The sequence below is a fragment of the Rhamphochromis longiceps genome, linkage group LG6 (assembly GCF_057381845.1).
Source record: "Rhamphochromis longiceps isolate RC_006_pf linkage group LG6, R_longiceps_female_GT1.1, whole genome shotgun sequence".
Classification (NCBI taxonomy): domain Eukaryota; kingdom Metazoa; phylum Chordata; class Actinopteri; order Cichliformes; family Cichlidae; genus Rhamphochromis; species Rhamphochromis longiceps.
This window is the reverse complement of record NC_140562.1, coordinates 13,937,784-13,949,723: the sequence shown is the minus strand read 5'-3', so window position 1 is coordinate 13,949,723 and position 11,940 is coordinate 13,937,784. Positions and strand designations below refer to the sequence as shown.

General features: G+C 37.6%; 2 protein-coding genes across 3 annotated transcripts in view; both read left to right on the top strand.

Annotated features, from left to right (window-relative positions):
* Window positions 1-3,839, top strand: part of LOC146667652 (uncharacterized) — a 15,343-nt gene extending 11,504 nt beyond the window's left edge. The window contains exons 1-8 of one of the 2 annotated variants that reach the window (XM_085409301.1): window positions 562-843; window positions 928-1,161; window positions 1,267-1,371; window positions 2,038-2,241; window positions 2,344-2,676; window positions 3,001-3,319; window positions 3,414-3,471; window positions 3,633-3,839. In XM_085409301.1, the coding sequence (XP_085265427.1) occupies window positions 648-843; window positions 928-1,161; window positions 1,267-1,371; window positions 2,038-2,241; window positions 2,344-2,676; window positions 3,001-3,319; window positions 3,414-3,471; window positions 3,633-3,839 (1,656 nt within the window). In that variant the 5' untranslated portion in view covers window positions 562-647. Of the gene's footprint in view, window positions 1-561; window positions 844-927; window positions 1,162-1,266; window positions 1,372-2,037; window positions 2,242-2,343; window positions 2,677-3,000; window positions 3,320-3,413; window positions 3,472-3,632 lie in introns of those variants that run through there. The other variant, XM_085409300.1, reaches the window with a different exon arrangement.
* A 3,693-nt stretch (window positions 3,840-7,532) lies between these two features.
* LOC146667651 (uncharacterized) lies at window positions 7,533-11,862 on the top strand. Its single transcript, XM_085409302.1, has 9 exons — window positions 7,533-7,587; window positions 7,761-8,063; window positions 8,138-8,371; window positions 8,498-8,602; window positions 8,738-8,950; window positions 9,034-9,375; window positions 9,991-10,336; window positions 10,669-10,723; window positions 11,385-11,862. The coding sequence occupies exons 1-9, from the start codon at window positions 7,533-7,535 to the stop codon at window positions 11,571-11,573; spliced, it is 1,842 nt and encodes a 613-aa protein (XP_085265428.1). The 3' UTR covers window positions 11,574-11,862.
* The last annotated feature ends 78 nt before the right edge of the window (window positions 11,863-11,940 follow it).

The window sequence follows — 11,940 nt, the reverse complement described above, 5'->3', positions numbered from 1 at the left end:
ACAGAGACATTTCAGGGATTTAGAGCCATTCTGTCCAAACTTTTGACTGGTATATATGGTGTTGCATGCACTCTGTCTACACATTTGCCTTTATCTCTCTGTCCATTCTCTAATTGGCATCTCTCTTTTAAGCAGGACACTTCTGAATTTCACCTCCTTTATTTTACCCAAACAGCATCTGGAGTATTTAGAAGATCAAACAATCAAACATTCTGACTAAAAGCTGAAATTTAAAGCAGTTGTGTTTTTCAGAAGCCAGATGTTTGTTTTGGATCTTTGTTCTCCATCTCTCAGGGAGGATATATTTTGTTCAATTTAAGACTGCAAAACATTTCAGGTGTAGCCAGACTGTGCAAAGTCACAAAAAGATTAGATAAAACAGGATAATAGCTTTTAGTTGAAGGGACTTTCACTAATTCTATCTTGATGAGGTCATTAAAGTACAAGTTAATCATTTGCATTATCACTGTACAACTGCCATGACTTGTTGGTATAGAGATCAATGTTATAGAAATTGTGTAAATCTGCACAGATGCTTGTTAATCAAATGTTGTGTTAAAGGTGTTCAGGGACAAACAAACAGCATCTGTGCCTTGAAAGGTTCATCAGTGAATCTGTCCTGCTCACATCAACATCCAACATCAAGCATGAACTGGTACAGTGTACACAGGGGGGGCTTCAAGATTGAGACATCTGCAGATGGAAAGTACAGCATGTCAGCAGATAGTAACTTGACTCTGACAGTCAACAATCTAGCAGAGAATGATGCAAACATTTACTGCTGCAGAGAACCTGCTGACAAATCAGACTGTGACCAAAGGGGAATTTCTCTCAGTGTTGCAGGTACAGTGGTTTTATCAAATGCGTTAAGAACTCATCTATGAATAATCAATATATTGATAATTTTTCTATTAACAATCTTCTCAGAGCTGCAGGTAAAGGTGATTCCTGCCACAGAGGGACAGACAGTAACACTGATGTGCAGCAGCAGCTGTCCTCTGACTGAAAAGCCTGCAGCCTACATCTGGTACAAGAACAGAGAGTTTCTCTATGAGGACTGGTCTCCCTGGTACCAAGAGCTGCTCAGCAGTGAGGAAGCAGTCACATACTCCTGTGCTGTCAAAGGCTACGAGCATCTCAGAGCCCCTCAAGTCTCTGTGGGTGAGTCATGATGTTCAGTGTGTTACAAAATAAACTACTCTAAATAAACTAAGTCAAATAATTCTGAGTAAACATACTCAATACTCTAATATTTTTTTCATCCAGATTCCATCACATCAACATGCTTCAATGTGACGTACACTAAAAGCGAAATGTGTCCTTATCAGCAGGGATCAGAACATGAGCCTTGTTCCATCACATTTCCCAGAGGTGAACACAAACACGTCTTCTTACTGATCTCTGAAATGCACTGTTTCTATATTCACTTTTTTAACCCCTCAGCTGTAAAAAGGCTGAAGGGTTAAAAGATGTTATTGGCAGTTGGCATGGACACAGAGATTTGTGAATGCGAGAATGAGTAGGATTTCCAAATTGCTACAAAAGGCACATGTACTAAAAATCTTTGATGATTTTGAATCTCCTTGACACTGACCTCGAGGTCAAGGTCAAAGTTCTAGTTTTCTGAAAATTTTGTGATTGCAATAATTCAGGAATGGATTCAAGTAGGATTTTCACATTAACAGCACAGGTACATCTACTAAGAAGCTGAGGGGTAGCACTGACAGCCATCAGGTCACACGTGAATTACATTACGCTTTGGGTGAAAAAAGTAGAATGCCAAGATTATTATTGAAGTGTGTGGATGCAGTCAATGAAAATGTGTTAAACTGAAAACGTCCCTGATGAGGAAAAGACAGAATGAGTACACAGACTCCTCTCTTATAATGAAAAGAGAAGTGAGTTCAAGTACCGTTCTTTGAACTCACCTCTACAAATCTGCTCCCATACACAAAACCATGTAACTGACATACATACACGTATAAAATATGCATAATAACATAGTGACTGACGAAACTGTATTTATCATCTCTTCAGTGGTACATGTTGTAAAGACACCTGGGAACACACTGACCTGTAGCACCTCATGTCCTCTGATCGACCCTCAAACTGTCTATGTGTGGTATGAAAATGGAAAACTTTATAGGGAAAATATAAGAAGCATTTCAACTCCAAGTTCTTTGAAAAACAACTTTTACTGTGCAATTAAAGGTCATGAGCATCTTCAATCTGATGACGTCTGTGAGTATCAAAGAAAACTGTTAATTCTGTTAATTAATAACAAGCTGTTATCTCAACATGCAGACACCACAGTCAACTTTAAATCGTCCATCTATATTTCAGGTGTTCAGGATAAAAACTGCTGGACAGTGAATTATGTCAGCAGGAGAATCTGTGCTCTGGAAGGATCTTCAGTGAACATTATCAGTAAATACTCACATCCTGATAACATGAAACCAGAGTTTAAATGTTGGAGTAAAAAATGGAAAACAGGTGATAAGGAACTTGAAAAACCGATTGAGCCTTCAGGTCGTGTGGAGTATCAGGACAACATGAAGAACCAACACACCCTGACCATCAAAAACCTGAAGAAGAATGACTCAGGAGAATACACCTTCATCCTGAAAGGAAATGATAAAGAACTGAAACTGCCTGGAGTCTTTTTGATTGTCACAGGTAAAGTCTCCTAACAAGATGACCTAAGATGTTTCATTCATGTAAGAGCCTCAATGTTTTACACTAAAAAGCCTAAAAAGCCTCATGTAAACCTGAGCAAACAATACTGAATGTAAAAGTGTTATCAGCAAAATTTCACTGATCATCACATTTTAGCTGGTCTAAGAAGTGCTTCTTGTAAAACTGTTGACGGTCCTTTGCGTTCCACATTGACCTGTATCACATTACCCATCAAAATGCTATCCTATATTAAAAAAAAGGTAATTGGGAAATTTTTTTATGAGATTTATAGTTTTTAATTATTTAGTAATGTTCCTCTTTCAGAGCTGAGAGTGAAGATGAGTCCTTCTGCAGTGGTGACAGAGGGTCAGAGAGTCACACTGACCTGCAGCACCAGCTGTCCTCTGACTGACAACACAAACTACATTTGGTACTTCAACAGTCGACATCTGAACATGACAGAGACCCACAACAAACATCTGATCCTAGACCCAGTCAGCAGGGAGAATATAAGAAATTATTCCTGTGGTGTTAAAACTAACAAGGATAACACCACAGCTCAATGGCTACCAGCAGCTGCAGGAGGTTTTGCAGCTCTCCTGTTAATAATAATAATACTTCTCACTGTGTTCTGCTGCCGGAGGTGAGCATCACTGTGTTCTCTTTAAGATCAGTCATGTTCAAACTCTGATTTGAAATCTGTTATTCAGTCATATCCTTTCATGTTTGACACTCAGAAAAAAGAGGGCTTCTAGTCATTCTCCAAAGAGTGAAATATCAGACAACAAACAGCAGGTACACAACACAGTGCATCCACAATCCTGTTTTTCTTTTACTTGATCATTTATCCTTTGTGTGGATAGATTTTTTTGTCTTGTTTATCTCACCAATGTCTTAACCTTCCATATGGTGTAAAATGTGTACCATATGGGAGGTTATGTTTTTGGTCTCCTCAGGTTAGCCATAATCCCATATATGAAAACTTCTCAGCTCACTACAGCAGAATGCCTGTCAATACACACCAACCAGCTCATCTCTATTCCAATGAAGGAGAACTTGACTCCAATCAAGGTGACCTCTACTGCAATGAAGGCAAAGTCTATCCCAATCAAGCTGAACTCTATTCCAATACAGCTGATCTATACTCTAACATCCAATACTGAGTCACTGCCTTTTAAACAGAAAAAAAACCTCAAAAAAGCGCCACAGCTGTTGTGTACAGAGTGTAAAACAACCACACTCTAAAATGGCACGTAGAATACAGTAGAAATGAGTAGAAAAGTAGAAATGCTTGTGGGTTTCAATTTAAAGATGTTTGATCATGAAATGCATGTGTTGTGTACAAAGTATAAGACAATGTAAAAATATTATTGCTAACTTTGTAAAACATGCAAACTTGTGAGCTTTGTGTTGTTGCTTTCTGCGTGGTTTAGAGCTTTCAAACTGAACAGTTAAAACTTAAAGTCATCATTTCTTTTTTCCCTGAACCATACATGAACTGATAACGGCTTAACATAAATCAATAACCTTTATGAGTATTAATAAATATAAAAAAAATGAGCTGTAGTAGTTTAATTCTTTCAGCTATAGTGTGAAGATTTATCTGAATAATCATTTGTCTCTTATTTCTTCAGGTTTTTCTGTAAAGTTTTTGAATGTTTGATGCTTGAATGACCCATTTTCCCTTCTATTATTGTCTCTTAAAGAAACTATTTGTTATCAGAATGTTCAAAAACATCACACAGTTAGGTGACAGTGTTGATACAGCCCGTGACTTAGGATGTAATTATTATGTAAAAATACTTATTGGTAGGTGCAATGGAATAAATGAGTAATAATTCAAGATCTCTTAGGAGAGAAGAAAAGTGTCCTGAAATACTGAGTAATTCCGAAAAAAGTTTAGAGAACAGGATTACACATAAATTGTATATTTAAGTTGATAACTTTGGGTCATTTTTAGGAGAAATGTTTTTCACGACTTTCATTGAAAATACACATTTATTTTTACTGAAAAATGCCAAGGTTATATAAGCAATGATGTTATTTCTAATATTAATTAATTACATGTTATTAACCTAAACATTTGGAATTTTTGTCATATGAACATCCACCATTATAACCAGCACCCCCACAATCAGGGTTGTGGGGGTGCTGGAGCCTATCCCAGCTACCACAGGGTAAGAGGCAGGGTACACCCTGGGCAGGATATGTCCAGTTTGTCACAAGGCGAACACATAGAGACAGACAACCATTCGCACTCAAATGCACAATTTAGAATTACCAACCCCACTAACTGCATGTCTTTGGAACGTGGGAGGAACAAGAACCCATGCAAACATGGAAAGAACATGCAAACTCCACAGAAAGGCTCCGACTTGATAACAGGTAGGCAGACAACAACAGAAAATGTTACCAATACCAGCAGGATAACTCAGCAAACAGTATTAGATCCTTCAGCATTACTGTATCATGAGATATGATAATATTGTCATCTAGTGGACGTGTCTCTAACTGCAAAACAGACAAACAGACGAAAAAAAAAACAAAAAAACAGTAGAGGAGCCCCCCAGAATTGTCTGAGACAGCAAAAAACAAGAGTGAATTTCAAACCACATTTTTTTTAAAGAGTAACTTTGCGAACAATTTTTTTCTTTTGTTTTTCACATCTACTTTTAGTTCTTAGCTAAGTTTTAGTTAACTATAATAACTGCATCAGAATCTGCTTCAGCTCCAAGTGTTGCCTTGGAGTTGAGGTTTCCATCATCTACCTGATAAATTGTGTCCAAGCACTGTGAAGGTTATATTTTTCGACTTTTCCAGTTCATACCATCAGGCCAACCTTCCTGGCTGATAAACTGATGCATGTGGATGCCTCTCTTGTGTCCTGGATTGTGGATTACCTGACAGGAAGGCCACAATATCTGCGTCTTCAACACTTTGTGTCTTCCACAGAGATCAGCAACACACTCGTATCAGAAAATAAACCAGACTGCGTTAAAAGCATCACTGCATTCTGCAGGAAGGGCCCGAGTCGTATCTATTTTCTGAAGCAGCTGAGATCTTTTAACATGTATCGGACAACGCTCAGGATTTTCTCTGAGTCTGTTGTGGTCAGTGCCATCCTCTTTGCTGTTGCATGCTGGGACAGCAGGATGAGGGTCACAGATGCCAACATATTATTGATAGAAAGGTAAAAAAGATGGATGAGATAATGAAGCTGTTTTCTAATGAAAGTTTCTGTTAAAGGTGTTATTATTTGGAACTCCATGTTTATTACGAGCATTAATGCTATAACTGTCACGATACTGGGTTTTGTACCCAGTGTTTTCTGTTTGGGAAATATCACTACCATTTGTAGTTTTTAGTTTAAATATTACCTTTGCTTTGGTTAGGTTTTCATTCTGATTTTGTATTCATCGTTTTCTTTGTTATTCTCAAGTTTTTCTGGTCCTCCTGTGTTGTCTATGCCTCATCTACGTTTCTGTGTCCATGTTTAGTGAGTTTGTCTTTGTGTTTACTTTGGCCTGTCAAAATCAGGTGTTAGTCTCAGTCTAAGTGTTGGTTTCCTGTTTTATTTTGATAGTCTTTTGCCCTGTGTGTGTTGTATTCAGTTTTTCTTTGCTCGTTTTCATTAATTGATTCTGTTCACTTGCACCTTGTTTTCCCCAGCAGTGTCTCTTTCCCCCATAGCCTCATGTCTTTTCAAGTCTATTCAAATTTCCCTCTGTTCAAGTTTTCAGTTTAGGTTTTTGTTCCTGAGCTCTGGCAATAAAGCTGTTTGAGTTTAGTTAAGCCTGTCTGCCAAGTCCTGCATTTTGGGTTCTCTCGTTGCTTGGCACACACCCTCACTTGATAGTAACAGTAAAAATATGACAGTAAAACCAAAAGTATTACAATTCTTAGTGATCAGCAATCATTAAAATCAATTGTCCCTGAGTGTAAAATATAAAAAGATTGGTGAAAACTTGGCACATAACATAATTGAGTAATGACATTTACAGTCCTCACTTGTTGAAGGTTAAGCAGAGAACAATAGAAAATGTTACCAACGTGTGCAGAATGGCTCAGAAAAGATGATCAGATCCCTCAGCATCAAGACTGTTGCATTAAACATGGAGTTGCTGACACAATGAGCAGTAATTATGGTCCCTTCTGGTCTCAAATTACTAAACAACAGAACAAGAGAGAAGGTGCTAAAGGAATCTGAAATTGTGCTTGTTTTTCAGCATTCAAACAATAAATCACAGAATCTGAGGCAGGAAACAACAAGAGTGAATGTTGAACACAATTTTCATTTAAAAATTTACAGTGTTTATCTCTGTGGTTGAAGACCTGTTGTCACTTCTGAGTGTTGCTCAAATGTGGTAAAAGCTGTCACTTTTAGGCCACACCCAGCACCTATGTGTAACCAGTATCAAAAAAAAGTCTGCATCTCCACAGCAGTTCATGTTGCACAGTGAGCTTGAATCTGGGGTTTCTTGATCACCACAGTCGTTTGTATTCATCACAAACCATAAACCACCATAATTAGATATGGACAAAAGCTTCAACACACAGCTTTCTTCTGAACAGCTTAAAGCACCTGAGGTGACTATTTATTGCACATTTATTTAAAATACAAGTGCACACAGCAGAGTCGACAAAAGATTGAAAGGAAAAGGAAGGAAGTTTGGTATTAGCCTCAAAGCTGCACAAGATGTGAAACCACTGAATATGAAACAACAGTCAATCTTCCCCCCCTAACCTTTCACTCTGAAAAGGAGAAAAAGCTTAGGTGACTGATGACTTACTTTTTTTTATTTTTATTCAAGCTTTCACTGTCAGTGTTAAACGTTAAAGTCTGGACTACAACAATCATGCCGCTCAGGAATGCTTGTCGTCTCTTTGTGGGTGTCATCATTTACATCACAGGTATCAGTGATTATTTATTTGTCCCTATTTAAGAATAAAAGTAACCATAGCTAATCCTACTACATGATTTATAGATGACAACTTTGAGTTCAGATTAGTTCCTAATGTAAACTACAGAATATCTCTCTCTTTTTGACTGAAAGGTTTTTTTCTAAAGAAAGTTTCTGTTAAAGGTGTTAATGGAGGAGAAACCAGGATCTGTGCTCTCAAAGGTTCATCAGTGGATCTGCACTGCTCACATCAACATCTGACTTCAAGCAGAAAATGGTTCACTGTCCAATGGAAGGGAAATTATGTTCAGAGTGAGCTCTCTGTGGATGGACAACGTGTAATGTACAACATCTCTGATAAGAAAAACCCAACTTTAACCGTCAATGATCTAAGAGAGAGTGATGCAAACGCTTACTGCTGTATGAAGACTACCGACAGTCCACAACTCTGTTGGCTCAACAGAATTACTCTTCAAGTAGTTACAGGTACAGTGACTTTTACTCATGAATTACTTTCCAAATGGCATCATTGTATAAGTTGTTCTCCATCATCCTCTCAGAGCTGCAGGTAAAGGTGATTCCTGCCACAGAGGGACAGACAGTAACACTGATGTGCAGCAGCAGCTGTCCTCTGACTGAAAAGCCTGCAGCCTACATCTGGTACAAGAACAGAGAGTTTCTCTATGAGGACTGGTCTCCCTGGTACCAAGAGCTGCTCAGCAGTGAGGAAGCAGTCACATACTCCTGTGCTGTCAAAGGCTACGAGCATCTCAGAGCCCCTCAAGTCTCTGTGGGTGAGTCGTGATACTTATTCTGCTATATTATTTGACAATAAATAAATTCAATATGAACAGAAATCTCAATTCTAAATATAAAAATAATCTTCTTACAAATATTTAATTGCATTACTTTTTCTTCAGATTCCATCACAGCAACCTGCTTCAGTGTGACTTATGCTTATGGAGACATGTGTTCTTATAAACAGACACCAGTGGATGAGCCGTGCTCCATCACATATCCCAGAGGTGAAGTGGTACAAAAATAACACCACCAAAACTCACATGTCAGATTTGTTGAGTCCAACATTTGTATGAATTATATAAACTTTATGAATATATCTATGCACAGTAACGGGAAGTGTATTTATCTTTTATCAACAGAGCTTCATGTTCAAAGGACTTCTTCCATTTCTGGGTTTGTTACACTGGCTTGTAGTACAAGATGTAACCTGACAGACCCTCAGACTATCTACCTCTGGTACCACAACAAACAAAGCTATTATGAGAATCAACATTATTCAGTTCAAAACTCTTCAAGAGGCACATTTTCTTGTGCAGTTAAAAGCCACAAACGTCTTCAATCTACAGAAGTTTGTATGTGTTAAAAAAAATTATTGATTCACTGACATCCTGAAATATAGACCAGTCAGTCATTACATAATCCATCTATATTTCAGGTGTTCAGGATAAAAACTGCTGGAGAGTGAATTATGTCAGCAGGAGAATCTGTGCTCTGGAAGGATCTTCAGTCAACATCACAAGTGAATACTCACATCCTGATAACATGAAGCCAGAGTTTAAATGTTGGAGTAAAAAACTGAGAAGTGGTGATGAGGAAGTTAAAAGGCTGATTGAGGCTGCAGGTGGTGTGGAGTATCAGGACAACATGAAGAACCAACACATCCTGACCATCAACAACCTGAAGAAGAATGACTCAGGAGGATACACATTCAGATTCAAGAGAGATCATGAAGGATGGAGACAGTCTGATCTGCCTGGAGTATTTTTGATTGTCACAGGTAAATCTAAACTCTTCACTCAGCAGACTTTACTCATTAACAGGATTGTGAAAATATTCCATTACAGAGCAAGAATCAAAAGCAAACAGACATTTTCCTTTTATAGAAAAATTCACCCTTTCGGTGTATTTTTTTTTTTTTGTACAGTCAGATCAAGTGAAAAAAACATTATTTTTGACTTTTAAAATATATAAAACTATTTTATAATCCTGATCAAATATTTTCTAATGAGCACTTTGCTATATATCAAATACACACAAAAATTCATTTTCCTGTTCACAGAAATTAAGAAAATGATAGTTATTCAAGTTTCATGTTGGATTGAGCAAATATCACAAGGTGGAATATTAAGAAAACATCTATATAACCCACACGTAACCTAGAACAGTAACAATAATGGCATGAATAGCTGAAAAGAAATTAATAACCCCAGTTGTCAGACAAATACAATGAAATAAAGCAAACAATCCCTGTAAAATGTCACAGAAATGAAGAACTGAGCTTTTTTCACTTAAAACATGGCATTACTCACTAAACATGATTTAAAAATGACACTGACGGAGTCTGGAGTCTAATAATAATAATTATTATTATTATTGTATGTTCTTCTTCCAGAGCTGAGAGTGAAGATGAGTCCTTCTGCAGTGGTGACAGAGGGTCAGAGAGTCACACTGACCTGCAGCACCAGCTGTCCTCTGACTGACAACACAAACTACATTTGGTACTTGAACAGTCGACCTCTGACCCCGAGAGAGAACCAGAACAAACATCTGATCCTAGACCCAGTCAGCAGGGAGGATGCAGGAAGCTACTCCTGTGCTGTGAAAACCAACAAAGATATCAGCTCTGCTCCAAAGACTCTCACTGTCCAAAGTATCACAGGAACATGGACACCAGCAGCTGCAGGAGTTTCTGCAGCTCTGCTCCTTTTAATACCTCTCACTGTCTACTGGTGCAGGAGGTAAGCTACACTGTCTCATCTGTCATACCTGTCATGGTTAAACGGTAGCTCAGGAGTTAGAGCAGGTCATCTGTTGATCAAAAGGTTGGTGGTTTGATTTTTGGCTCCCTCAGTCTGCATGCCAAATATCCTTGGGCAAGATACTAACCACCACTTGCTCTCCAATGCATCCATCAGAGTATGAATGTGTATGCTAGTGAGAAAGCATAGAGTGAATGTGGCATGTTGTATAGAGCGCTTTGAGTACTCCAGGAGTGCAGAGAAACGCTATCTAAAAATCACTACATTTACCAAATGTTTTAACATTTTATTTATTTCTTTTTGTGCAATAGAAAAAAGAGGACTTCCAGTCAGTCTCCAAGACAAGAAACTTCAGATAATAAACAGGTTAAAAAAAACCTCTCATTTTCTCTTCACAGGAATAATAATTTATTCTCCATCACAGAAAAACTTTAAAATCACTCATCATGCTTTTTTTTCTCACTTACATCCTAACCTCTTGTAGCCTTTTTGTCACTGGAGCTCACCACCTACCTCGATCATGTTTCTACTCAACAGTTGTATTTTTTATGTGACTAAAACACATTCACATTATGACACAGTATCATCAGCTGCATCTGCACACATCTAAAGCTCTTTTGGGGAGGAGACCACTGAACTGTTATCCATAAAAAATCCTGACCATCCTCTGCACAAAATGCTAGCCATTAGGGCTGCAGCTATTGGTTATTTTAGTAATTCAGTATTTCATCAATTATTCCATTGATTAATTGAATAATAAGAAATACTTTTAGCTTCATTAATGACAATAATAAATCAAAAAATGTACTCCTTTTTGTTTCAATTTTAAAAATTGCTGTGTTTTACTGCATACAAAGAATGAAAGGAAAAAACTAAACTATTTAAATCTGATAGATATCATACATCAAAACTTTTTGCAAAATGTACAACATTTGCAAAAAAGTAATTTCTTTATTTGAATGAGGCAAAAACTGAATCCTTAGTGTTAAATAACCCAGTGCTCATATCATTTGTCTTCTTTCTGTAGATGCACCCTGGTCCCATTTGTGAAAACATCTCAGCTCATTACAGCAGAATGCAGGTTAATACTCAACATCAACAAGATTTCTACTCCAAAGAAGCTGATCTTCATGCCAGCGAAGCTGAGCTCTATGCCAAGGAAGCAGAAGTCGACGAAATTGAAACTAATATCTACTGCAGCATCGAATCGTTGTGATTTAACTAAAACAAATCATTTAAAGGGAGCATTCACTGATTGGGATAATAATGAACTATCACAGAAGGGACACCACAACTGATAAGTAGAGAGTAAAAATCATACATCATAGTGGAAAATAAAATACAAGAGTAAGAAAAGTAGTAGTGTTTAGAAAAATAGAAATGCTGCAGCTGATGAAATGTGTTGTACATGTCCTGCAAAATACAACACAACTTCAAATTATATGCACATGCAAGCTGAACTACTGTACTGGATAGTTTAGAGCTTTGGCAAAATGTCTGTAAAACTGAACCGATGAAACATTAAAGTCATCGTGCTGGCATTTTTCTCTCTTCTTCTGGACCACAAAATAGCTCCATCACTT